The sequence below is a fragment of the Ipomoea triloba genome, chromosome 11 (genome assembly GCF_003576645.1).
Source record: "Ipomoea triloba cultivar NCNSP0323 chromosome 11, ASM357664v1".
In the NCBI taxonomy this organism is placed as follows: Eukaryota; Viridiplantae; Streptophyta; class Magnoliopsida; order Solanales; family Convolvulaceae; genus Ipomoea; species Ipomoea triloba.
Window position 1 is genome coordinate 5,965,467 of NC_044926.1, and position 12,921 is coordinate 5,978,387.

The window sequence follows — 12,921 nt, forward strand, 5'->3', positions numbered from 1 at the left end:
ACCCAACAATATTAAAAATTTGCCTATCCTCATTGACAAGTCAACTCTCCACTTAAGTTAGCACAAGTAGCACATTATTTCCTGACAATTTCCAATGGGAATATTTGATTTAAAAAAAAAAAAAAAAAAAGGAAAATGTGTTCATACTCAAGTAGTCAACACTAAATTACAGTAATCACTACTATAAATACCCATCCCTCTGCTTCTCAACGCTCACCATCACACCAAAACATCATCATCTCATCTGCTCCCACTAAACAAATTGCTTTGATTCCATGGAGGCCCCAACTTGGATTGCCTATGCAGCAGCCTGGCTATCCACCATTGCACTTATCCTCCTTGCCAAACATCTCCGCCGGAGAAAGCTTCATCTACCGCCCGGTCCTAAGCCATGGCCGATCATCGGAAACTTGAACCTCATCGGCTCCCTCCCTCACCGTTCCATCCACGATTTGTCGCAGAAATACGGCCCCATCATGCAGCTCCAGTTCGGGTCCTTCCCCGTGGTCGTCGGATCCTCCGTTGAAATGGCCAAGATTTTCCTCAAAACCATGGACATCAACTTCGTCGGCAGGTAAAAGAATATCAATTTAAAAAACAAAAAACTCAGAATAGATAGAAGCCCTAGCATACATGGGCTATATAGGAAGTGGAGAATCTAAACATAATCAAATAACTTAGAATTACTAATTTCCTGGGAAAATGCTAACAATTTCATTTATAATGTGTTATCTATCAGACCCAAAACTGCCGCCGGGAAGTACACAACGTATAATTATTCCGATATTACTTGGTCCCCATACGGCCCGTACTGGCGCCAGGCGCGGCGAATGTGCATCATGGAGCTTTTCAGCGCCAAGCGCCTCGATTCTTACGAGTATATCCGATCCCAGGAATTGAAATCTATCCTCGCCCAACTCTACAACGTATCCTCTGCTAGGCAACCCATTCTTTTGAAGGACTATTTGTCCACCCTGAGCTTGAACGTGATCAGCCGGATGGTGCTCGGAAAGAGTTACCTGAATGAGTCGGAGGGAGCGATTGTGAGCCCCAATGAGTTCAAGAAGATGTTAGACGAGCTGTTCTTGCTCAACGGGGTGTTGAACATCGGGGATTCGATCCCCTGGATCGATTTCTTGGACCTGCAAGGGTACATTAAGAGGATGAAGGCATTGAGCAAGAAGTTCGATAGGTTTTTGGAGCATGTTGTTGATGAGCATAATGGTAGGAGAGTGGCAGAGGGGGATGGTTTTGTTGCTAAGGATATGGTGGATCTTCTGCTCCAATTGGCTGATGATCCTAGCCTTGAAGTCAAGCTTGAGAGGCATGGAGTAAAGGGTTTCACCCAGGTTTGTATACTATTAGTTTTAATTTGTATAATTAGGCAGGGAATATAATTTCTTTCCTTAAGCTAACATATATGTTTGTTGATAAATTAGGACCTGCTGGCTGGTGGAACAGAGAGCTCTGCAGTGACAGTGGAATGGGCAATTTCTGAGCTCCTAAAGAAGCCAGAGATATTCAAGAAGGCAACAGATGAACTAGACCGTGTGATCGGTCAGAAGAGATGGGTAGAAGAGAAGGACATGCCAAATCTTCCATACATACAGGCAATAGTTAAAGAGACAATGAGATTGCACCCTGTGGCTCCGATGCTTGTGCCACGCCAATGCCGCGAGGACTGCAAGGTCGCGGGCTACGACATTCCAGAAGGCACCCGAATCCTAGTGAGCGTTTGGACCATTGGAAGAGACCCGACGCTCTGGGACAATCCAAATGAGTTTATACCCGATAGGTTCATTGGGAAAGATATTGATGTTAAAGGGTGTGATTATGAGCTCTTGCCTTTCGGTGCTGGAAGAAGAATGTGCCCAGGTTATAGTCTCGGGCTGAAGGTCATTCAGGCTAGTTTGGCTAACCTCTTACAGGGATTCAATTGGAGATTGCCGAATGATGTGACTCCGGAAAAGCTCAACATGGAAGAGATCTTTGGACTTTCTACACCTAAGAAAATCCCACTTGCCGTTGCAATCGAGCCAAGGCTTCCAATGCACGTGTACACCGGCTCACTTTGATTTATTTAAGAGTTGTGTTACTTTATTTTCTATAAGCGCAGTTGAAATGTAAGGTGTGTAATGGTTTATGTTAGTAAAGAATAACAACTAAGTATCTGGATAACCAACTTGATTGTGGCGAGTTAAAAGAAAGGTCGGGAGTTAAAAATTCTCTCTTATATGAAAAAATTAATATGGATCAATATTGTCCCTTAATTGCGTTGGCTCAGTATGAACGAGAATTAATCTAATTATGGTATAAGTTTAAAAATGTATCCTATAATTAAGGGTTACTCAAGACAACTCGGGTATTCTAAATATGGTGGTATTTATTAATTTCAACATATATACACAAAAGATAGCTTCTTTTAAGAAAATTTCTTACCATAAATTCGTTCCTTTTCCATGTAGTCCATAACATCTTTGGGCATATATGATCGATTTTGTTATATTTGGATAGGAAAAATATCAAATTGACCCCCTAAGTCATTCGAATAGTGCAATTAGGTCCCTTAAGTAAAAATAAAAAAACTCCATTCACATCCCTTAAACTTGTAAAATAGTGTAATTGAGTCCAAATCAACATGTATAAGAGGCTACCTCGTTCATGTGTCAAGTTATTTTACTTTCAAGTTAATTATTTTACTTTAATAATTTAATAAATAAATAAATATTACTTTAAAAAATAAGAATAAAAATAAAAATATTTTAAAAGTGACATGTGTCAAGTTTTGAAAGACTTAACATGCTATACAGGTTGATTTGGACTCAATTGTACTATTTTAGAGGTTTAGGGATGTGAATGAAGCTTTTTTACTTGGCAAAAACTTGTGTGAGACCGTCTCACCCTGGGTCGGGTCGGGTCGGGTCAAGATGCAAATGTAACACTTATATGCACAAATGTCATACTTATATGCTCAAATGCAATACTAATCAGAAATAAAATTTTTGTTATTTATAAGGGTAAATGTAATACTTTTAAGGGAAAATACAATACTTTTACATTTCGATTTAAAAGTATTACATTTTTCCTCAAAAGTATTATATTTGCCCTTATAAGTAAGGGGCACTTGTCAACATTACTTATTATGAAAAATGTATTAATTTTTCTCTTATAAGTAACAAAAATTGTATTCTTGATTAGTGTTATATTTGAGCATATAAGTATGACATTTGCATGGTGCTTTGACCCGACCCGATCTGTCTCACGAATAAGTATCCGTGAGACGGCATCACACAAGTGTGACCCTTTTTACTTAGGGGATCTAATTGCACTATCCGAATGATTTAGATGGCTAATTTGACATTTTTCCTATTTGAAAATTGTAATTGAAAAATAAACTTGAGATAATAGGAGATTCATGAATGCTATGTTTGGATTCACAAAGTCTATCTAGATCTCAGAATCTCGTTTAAGAGTAACCAAACTCTTTCTACTTGAGCTAGAGTGGTTGGTATATATATTACAGACAACCTCAGTTGCTTAACAGCGAGGAAACTTGACAAAGACCTTGCGGTCTAGTGGGACCCGGTTTACACTCCCACATGAATGGGAGTGGGTTTAAACGTTAGGAGAGTCAGATATTACATTGCAACAGAGTCAGTAGAACTCAAAAAAAAAAAAAGGAGACTTTTTACCACCTCACCCAGGAGTAAAATGTACTTTATCCTTCAATTATTGTCCTTCATAAAATTTGAAATCTTGATTTTTTTAATCAAATTTAATTTCTTAATTATTTAAACTATTCTTATTTATTTAGCCCCAATTTCACAGTATAATACTCAAACTTTGTTAATACTCAGGAGATCATATTTATTATTGATTTAAACCTAACTACTATTAGAGTTCGGAGACAAAAAAGTACCATCCTGTGAACGACTACATTAGCAATACTTTAGACAATTTATTAACTAAATTTTTTTAAATTAAAATATAGAGGTTAATTTTGTAGTACTCCGGCCTCTACCCATTTTACTCGTTTTTATTATTTATTGGTCAAACTAATTCATTCTTCCTTGTTTATTTTTTTTTATTAATTTTTAATTATTTTTAAATTTATATTTTTGTGTTTTATAGTACTTTAATGTCGTTTCTAAATATATAAATTTTATATGCTAATACTAAATTAATATTAGCGTTTTTACTCAAAATGGTTCATCGACTATTGCTCATTCTCAATTTTGCATTTCGACTTCAATTGCACCTAATGTGGTCCCTCGACTTTCAAAAACTCACCCAATTTGGTCCTCCGTTACATATTCCGTCAAATCAGTGTTAAAATGGAGGGTATTTTCGTCCATTTACCTATTGTTAGCCTAATAAACATTGAGAAATAGTTGAGGGACCATTTTGAGAATAGTCAAGGGACCATTTTGGAAAAAACTATTTTATTTATTTCATTTTTGTTTATTTTCATTGTTTAGACTCTATAAAATTAGAATTTCGATACATTTTTTTCTTACAAATATAAATAGTTAAAATCGCGCAATCCAACCTCAAAATTTTTAACTTTCTTTACAGACTTTTCCTCTCTAAATATACAAACTATTCCTATGAAGTTTTAAAATAAGTTCCGTAAATTTCATAAATAGTCATATACTTTTTTTTTTTTTATGTTCATAGACAATCAATCACTATGTATCACATTAAATATTACTTTTACCATTGAAAATAATATTTTTTTTCAAGCGTAGACACCCAAAGAGTGTAAAATGTAGGGAAAATATTGGACCGAAAGGTAAATTTTTCTAGTAAACTTCTCAGGTGAGCCGAAAAGTAAAATCTCGTCAATGTTTCTTGCAATATTTTCTGTATTTGATTTCGAAGTAATTATTAAATTTTATATTAATTTACATTATTTAAGATATTGTATGATATCTTTTATATGTTTTCTTCTTCTTATTTTTTTTATTAATTATTAAGGTAAGTATAATTTATTTTGTAATGTGGACACATTATTTTTAATAATTTTGATTTAATTAAATTATACCTTAATTATAAAAATCCTACCTAATAATTTTAGTATATTACACGGGACATAATAATTATTATAAATAATTTTTAATAATTGTCAATATGTATTCAACAATAAAATTTATAGTTAATTTTTAAGTCAATCATAAAAATTTTTGTGCTGTGGGCACATTATTTTTAATTATTTGAGTTTAATAATATTATATCTTATTTATAAAAAAAATTCAAAGTAATATATTTAGTACTACGGACTAAGAATTATTTTAATCGGTGCTTAAAAAATGAGTATTTATAAAATTTACGAAACTTATTGTAAATCTGCATAGGAATAGTTTGTAAAAAAGTTAAAAAATTTTAGGATGGATTGCACGATTTTAACTATTTATATTTGTAAGAAAAAAATGTATAAAAATTTTAATTTTATAGAGTCTAAAAAATGAAAATAAACAAAAATGAAATAAATAAAATAGTTTTTCCCAAAATGGTCCATTGACTATTCTCAAAATGGTCCTTCAACTATTTTTCAATATTTATTAGGCTAACAATAGGTAAATGGACGAAAATGCCCTCCATTTTAACACTGATTTGACGGAATATGTAACGGAGGACCAAATTGGGTGAGTTTTTGAAAGTCGAGGGACCACATTAGGTGCAATTAAAAGTTGAAATGCAAAATTGAGAATGAGCAATAGTCGAGGGACCATTTTGGGTAAAAACTCTTAATATTATGAGAAATTGACTTTAGTCAAGTCTTATTATTATTCGAACTTGACACATAAAATGAGAGGGAGAAAATAATAATTATAGCATCAATATATATATATATATATTTCTTTAACAAAACATGAAAATGATAGTTGTGGCCTGTGGGTCACTTTTATGATATCTAAATATTTAATTTAATTAATATGTGGTTAGCTGATCATAGATGTCCACTTGGAGACCAAAACAAAAAATCAATTTACAAATATATATAAGGAAGAAAATTTTGCAAATGAAGACATAATAAGATGGAGAAAAGAAGAGAAAGGGAGGATAAAAGAATTAAGGCATTATGAGAGGGCCGGGAGAAAAGAAGGAAAAACTTCTCAATTTTTTTATTAATAGTATGAACCAATGTCCCTTTAGTGGGGATATATCCCGAGTATTATATAATTTAATTTGCTTTTATTTAGTGTTTTAATTTCGTAGGGTAATGTTTGGTTGTGATCATTCTCAGTCCTTTTGAGGTCCGCTTCTATAAACACTCACTTTTTCTTTACACATTTTAGTATTTTCTCTTGTTGCTAATTTCATCTTGATGAGTGTCATTAACTTAATTTAATGTGTTGTATTAAACTCTCTTGGTTACATCTTTTCTCTTTTACACAAAAAAAATCAAGCACTCAATATTTATCATTAGTAACAATCAATTTAAACCTAAATAGCATAACAATTTCACATATAAGTATTACAATATTTATCCTAAGTAAAGATTCATTTTTAATTCAAATTATTATTTAATTTTCTACAATAAGTATTAAAATTTTAAGTAGCATTTCACATATAAGTATTACAATATTTACATTAGAATTACGATTTATAAGTATCACAATTTCAGTTATAAGTATTACAATATTTATCATTAGTAAAAATTATTTTACTCTAAATAGTATCACAGTTTCACATATAAATATTACAGTATTTATTATAAGTAACAATTTATTTATTTCAAGCTGATATTAAATTTTTTATAATAAGTATTATGATGATTTCTAAAAAGCAACTATTCTAGATTTGACTCATTTTACTAATATTAATCAGTGAGATGGTTCCACGTAAGTGTGACTCAAAAATTAATTGATGAGAAAGTATTAAATAGTCTCTTAAAAATTAAAATATTGATCGCAATGGCTCATTATTTGAGAAAAAGAATATGATTCTTCTTCTTATTTAAGTTTGAACTTTAATTTATAGATTGAATAATCAATGGTAAGATTAATAAAATTTATCGGCTAAGATCATAAAGTGGAATTCACTTAGAGTACACTTCATAATAACCGTTGTAAACTTTCTCGTAAATCAAATATTTAAATTTAATAGGATTATTATATACTAATAAGTAGTGTTTAACCAAATATTGGCCCTGTTTGGTAAATGGATAGGATTATTAAATACTAATAAGTAGTGTTTAACTAAATATTGGTCCTGTTTGGTAAATTGATGTTAGCTGATTGGGTTAGCTAATTGGGTTAGAAGGTATATAATTAGTTAATAACATTAGCTGATTGTAGAAAGTTATTTGGTAAATTAGTTGTTAGCTGATAGCTGTTTGGTATAATTTCTTTTCTCAAAAAGCTAATTGAAAAGACTGCTTTGAGTAGCATTTTGAATTTTAGTATTTTGGAGTTACAAAAAGCTTATTAACCAAACAACTAATAGTGGTCAAATAAGTCAAATTTGACTGATAGACTGATTATTTACCAAACAGGGTCGTTATATATATATAGGGTCAGGTTCAGGTGCGGCCGTGCTCTCCCGTGTGGCCGTGCGGTTCACACCACTCAATGTTACGGAATACACCACTCAATGTTAAGAAACTCACCACACAAATATGTTATGCACTGTGGTGTGTTTCTTAAGAGTGGTGTATTTCATAACATTGAGTGGTGTGTGACCGCACGGGAGAGCACGGCCGCACCTGAACCAAAATCTATATATATATATATATATATATATATATATATATTAAGTGTCAAAGGAGGCTAACTCGATTACGTACTTATGTGGAACTTATGAAAGCATATATAGAACAAACAGAACAAAGCAAATGGATGGGAATAGAAAATTAAAGGAGTTGGTAAACCCAATACTATTAAAAAAGATAAAATGATAATGACGCTAAAAATAGACACAACCTTAATAGAATGGAGTTCTAGAAGTCGAGGATATATATAGACAGCATACGACACTCCCAACGTCAATGTTAGGGGTTTAAATTCCACAAATACGTTGAATTTGGTGCATATTATATTCAGTTATAATTGATTGCGCAAACTCAATAGGTAGCTTAAGTGACAAATGAACTTTCTTTGTGAAATAAAATTTCGGAAGAAATCGGGTTCAATTTTCATAAATGACGATTACCCTTGGACCAGCTCGCAAAAAAAAAAACCTTTAATGTTCAAAAGTATTACTTTTTTACTTAAAATATTATGTTTTACTTTAAGGGTAACACTGGTATGAGACCGTCTCAGGAGTCTCAATCCGTGAGATGAGTCTAATATTTGATTAATGTGTCAAATATTTAATTAAAGAGTTGGAACTTTGATATCATTAATCAAATATCCGACTCGTGAGGGATTAAAACCAATGAAATGATTGTTTTCCAAAATTTAAAAAAAAAAAAAAAAAAACCAGTGAGATAGTCTCACACAAATTTTTGTCTTAAGTTTAAATGCATACATAAGAACCGTATTGGACAATCACTCTTTGTAATATTGCACTTGTCATATATATAAAAAAGAAGAAAAAAGAATTTTTAATGTAAAGTTGGTAACTAAAGAGACATTTAAACTCAACAGTTTGGTACTTTGACTTGGAAAAAAAATCAAGCAAAACTATAGAATTTTAGCCTCAATAATTAATATTGCTAATAAAGTAATTAAATATCCAAAATTGTAACCTTGTTGGGAAAAAAAAAAAAAAAAAAAAAAGGAAATGATAAATAAAATATAGGATTATCTACTTATGAATTCTTGGGATGTATTTTCCTTGGTTCCTTGTGCCTATTTGCAGATTTTAACTCTTTCCTAAAAGCTGTGTATAAACTAGTTTCAGAATAGGCTGCTGCACTCTCAACTCTATTATTGCATATTTTCTCCTGGTGTTCTAACTTTGTTTTGTCTGCATGAACTTTTGTTGTATACTTTGATTCCTCTAGGCATTCAGGGGGAACCATGTAAACAAATGGAGCTATCACTATTGTCTTCATCTCCAAGACCGTCTCAAGGATCTTGACCACGCGATTCATTGTAGGTCTGCACTTGGGGCGGCGGCTCAAGCATCGACGTGCCAATGCAGCCACCTTCTTGGCACCCTCCACCGAGTATTCAAATTCGAGTCTCGGGTCCATAATCATGTCAAGCTTGAGTGGGTCCTTCAAGAACGGCTTAGCCCATTCCACCAAGCCCCTCCTATTGAGCCTCTTCTCGTCCACTACAAAACGCCCCGTTATCAGCTCTAACAGAACTACTCCGAAACTATATACGTCACTCCTAGTCGACAATTCACCTAAAACCAAACCAGAAAAGACAACGAAAAGAGTCAGAGATTAGAATTGTGATCCTCAATTTCTTCAAACTAGCTATGACACAAACATAGTTTACCTGTCTTAACGTATTCGGGTGCAACATAACCGCTCGTGCCCATGACACGCGGCGTGACAAGTGCATCGTCTCCTTCCTGGCCATCCTTTGCTAGCCCGAAATCGGAGAGCTTGGCTGTGTAATCCTGGAATTATGGGTTCCCAAACATGTTAAGCTAAACACACTGTACTACAAAACTTCATATCAATATACCAAAATGGAGAAGAGTTAGTCACTTACAGAGTCTAGCAAAATGTTTGCAGCCTTGAAGTCGCGATATATAACCGGTTTCACTTCCCCGTGGAGAAAAGCCAAACCCCTCGCAGCCCCAACGGCGATTTTGATTCTGGTCATCCATGGCAAGCTAGCAGAATACTCTGCATTTATATCACAGACCCATGGTATATATTAATCAATCAGGGATTCAAGATATGATCCGTTGAGTATATAATATATAAATATAAATGTGTAGTCTCATTATCAACTGAACCCGATTTTTCTTACTTCTAAATAATTGACTCTCCAGACTTCCTTTGGGCATGTACTCATAAACAAGAAGCCTGTGCTCATCTTCCCAGCAATATCCAATCAGTTTCACCAAATGGGGATGCTTCAATTGGCTGAGGATGACCACTTCAGCCTAAACCAATACAAAACAAATAAATAAATAAATAAACTGATTTAAAAAAAAATAAATAAATAAACTATCAAATCATTAGAACAGTTAATGCATTGCACGGGTAGCTCAGTTAGTTCTTATGTAGTAGATTATGGATAAGGACACAGGATCAAGTCATGGTAGCACCAGTGTGGGAGTTACATACAGTGTAGTGGGCATCAGGCCAGTCCTCTCACCTAATGGGTGATGTACTTAATGTGCTATAGGCTTCTTGTGAGCACCAGTCCTCCCACCTTTAGTGATTAAATTATTGTGGTTTACTCATCTACTATCTTGTAAGCCCAGAATGTAGGATAGGCAAGTGGAGAAGTCTCTAGGGGCTGAATTAACGTGATTTACTCCTCTACTATTTTGTAGGCCCAGAATGTACAATAGGCAAGTGGACAAGTTTGATGCGTTTTATTTCAACTAAAAGTTTAAAGTAATAACGAAAATACATAATATTTACTAACCAGCCATTCACTGTGACCCTGAGGCCCCTCCAAATCCAGAGACTTAACTGCAACAGGTTGAGCCTCCAAGCCAGGCCTGCACTTGTCATCAATGAAGCCTTTATGCACGGGGCCAAACCCTCCGCCGCCGAGGAAATTCTCCGGCGAGAAGTCGCTGGTGATCACCCTCAGCTCCGCCAGACTAAACACATGAAGACTCGAACCTATGACAGAATTCGAGGACAGATCACTGGCAGATAGCCGGAAACTGGGATCACTCAAGTCGGAAATAGATAGCCTCTTGTACCCAGAATCTTTAATGTCTTCAGAAAAAGGCTTGGCCTTAAAGCAGCCAGGAAGAACATATTTGCAGGCCATATCTTTGATCTTTACCCCCCTTTGGTCAATTTCTCAAAGCAGAAAATTGAAGCAGGGGATATAAACTTGTGGTGGAGAACTGGAGAAGTGAATTTTGTTTTTTGGACTTTTAAGGGCTGGTGAGAAGGAATTGACGAAATGGACAGAGATAATTTTGCTGAGTTTTTGCAAAATGTGGAAATTTTATATTAGCGCTCTAGAAAGGGGAATGGGGTGTAGTGTTTGAATTGGGCGTTCTGGAAATATGTATATATAGGCAGCGAGTCTTTTAAAGTCTGTGGAGATTAAAAGCGACGCACGGAAACATCCTAGTTCTTGTCCATATTTGCAACCTTAATAGCTTCCTCGACACGTACTGAGTTTCTCTGCGATTTCAGACCTCAGAGTCGTGCGTTTTAATGTTCAGTTCAATGGCGAGTCCGCCAATAACACTTTTCAGGTCTTACATGGATAAGTATAACAACTTTTAATTACGCGCCTACTGTTTAAGGCACTATACGTTTATGGACTTACAACTTTTTACTCGTAGATTAAGGGCAATCCCGTCAAGTTGATTAGGTTGTTAATTTGGTATTCACAAGTTTATAAGTTCAAACTCTCAATAGTGACTTATTAGTCTTCTTGATTTGAACCAATCAGTTATGGTAACTTTAGCTAGTTTATGTCCGTAAGGACAACCCAGGTAGTAAGAGTGCTCTACCTACAGGCGAGAGGTTGGAGGTTCGATCCTCAAACCCTTAGGTTTGAACCGGTCCCCTATGGGTAACCTAGGCTGGTTTACCTCCTTGTGGTCCTTTGCCGGCTCGGGTCACAGGGCGAGGAGAAAACCTCGTTAAAAGAACTTTAGCTAGTTTACTTCGTGTAGTCTTTTGCCAACAAAAGTCACAATGTGGTAGTAACCGTGTAGTCTTTTGCCAACAAAAGTCACAATGTGGTAGTAACCTCTCAAAGTGAGTGGGGCTCCTTATGCGCACTAAGCAAAGGTCGTCTCAAAGTGAGAGGGGCTCCTTATGTGCAGTAATATCATGATTTACATCCTCGTAGATGTTGTCAGGTGCAGTAATATCATGATTTACATCCTCGTAGATGTTGTCAGGCCAGGGCGTGTGGGCCCTTGGGTTTAGGGATCAACCTTTTGAAGAAGGTTTTTGTGTAGTCTTTTGCCAACAAAAGTCACAATGTGGTAGTAACCTCTCAAAGTGAGTGGGGCTCCTTATGCGCACTAAGCAAAGGTCGTCTCAAAGTGAGAGGGGCTCCTTATGTGCAGTAATATCATGATTTACATCCTCGTAGATGTTGTCAGGCCAGGGCGTGTGGGCCCTTGGGTTTAGGGATCAACCTTTTGAAGAAGGTTTTTGTGTAGTCTTTTGCCAACAAAAGTCACAATGTGGTAGTAACCTCTCAAAGTGAGTGGGGCTCCTTATGCGCACTAAGCAAAGGTCGTCTCAAAGTGAGAGGGGCTCCTTATGTGCAGTAATATCATGATTTACATCCTCGTAGATGTTGTCAGGCCAGGGCGTGTGGGCCCTTGGGTTTAGGGATCAACCTTTTGAAGAAGGTTTTTGTGTAGTCTTTTGCCAACAAAAGTCACAATGTGGTAGTAACCTCTCAAAGTGAGTGGGGCTCCTTATGCGCACTAAGCAAAGGTCGTCTCAAAGTGAGAGGGGCTCCTTATGTGCAGTAATATCATGATTTACATCCTCGTAGATGTTGTCAGGCCAGGGCGTGTGGGCCCTTGGGTTTAGGGATCAACCTTTTGAAGAAGGTTTTTGTTATTTTTGAGATAATTTTTTGCTATTTTTTTAATTAGTCAAACTCGTGCAAATAGACGACAAATAATGCATCAAAATAATCAATTAATGTCAAGTTTTTAATATATAAGTCTAAACATTCCACAATAACAAATATGTTTAGCGAAATTTGATATTTTAATTTCCATGTTGAATCTAGAGGTCTCACTTTTAATCATTAGGTAAAGAGATTATTGACACTAGACAGTGTCTTTAGCTGTTTTTGTTCATACATAAGTGAGGATGGCATATATAGATGAGACAACCTA

The 12,921-nt window shown here is 35.0% G+C and overlaps 2 protein-coding genes across 2 annotated transcripts; one reads left to right on the forward strand and one right to left on the reverse strand.

Moving 5' to 3' along the window:
- The first annotated feature begins 226 nt into the window (after positions 1–226).
- Positions 227–2,257, forward strand: LOC115997570 (trimethyltridecatetraene synthase-like). The gene is made up of 3 exons (XM_031237154.1): positions 227–574; positions 740–1,349; positions 1,440–2,257. The coding sequence occupies exons 1-3, from the start codon at positions 276–278 to the stop codon at positions 2,073–2,075; spliced, it is 1,545 nt and encodes a 514-aa protein (XP_031093014.1). The 5' UTR covers positions 227–275; the 3' UTR covers positions 2,076–2,257.
- A 6,471-nt stretch (positions 2,258–8,728) lies between these two features.
- LOC115997110 (serine/threonine-protein kinase RIPK-like) lies at positions 8,729–11,186 on the reverse strand. Its single transcript, XM_031236601.1, has 5 exons — positions 10,506–11,186; positions 9,879–10,014; positions 9,615–9,751; positions 9,396–9,519; positions 8,729–9,300 (listed from the first exon to the last, which is right to left on the reverse strand). The coding sequence occupies exons 1-5, from the start codon at positions 10,860–10,862 to the stop codon at positions 8,756–8,758; spliced, it is 1,299 nt and encodes a 432-aa protein (XP_031092461.1). The 5' UTR covers positions 10,863–11,186; the 3' UTR covers positions 8,729–8,755.
- Between the last annotated feature and the right edge of the window lie 1,735 nt (positions 11,187–12,921).

Excerpts from the sequence above, each read along its gene's own strand:
- LOC115997110 (XM_031236601.1), bottom strand. The coding sequence starts at position 10,862 with ATGGCCTGCAAATATGTTCTTCCTGGCTGCTTTAAGGCCAAGCCTTTT. Across the intron at positions 9,752-9,878 it reads GGAGAGTCAATTATTTAGAA|AGTATTCTGCTAGCTTGCCA; the intron begins GTAAGAAAAATC and ends ATATAAATGCAG. Across the intron at positions 9,520-9,614 it reads CAAACATTTTGCTAGACTCT|GATTACACAGCCAAGCTCTC; the intron begins GTAAGTGACTAA and ends CCATAATTCCAG.
- LOC115997570 (XM_031237154.1), top strand. The coding sequence starts at position 276 with ATGGAGGCCCCAACTTGGATTGCCTATGCAGCAGCCTGGCTATCCACC. Across the intron at positions 575-739 it reads GACATCAACTTCGTCGGCAG|ACCCAAAACTGCCGCCGGGA; the intron begins GTAAAAGAATAT and ends GTTATCTATCAG. Across the intron at positions 1,350-1,439 it reads GAGTAAAGGGTTTCACCCAG|GACCTGCTGGCTGGTGGAAC; the intron begins GTTTGTATACTA and ends TTGATAAATTAG.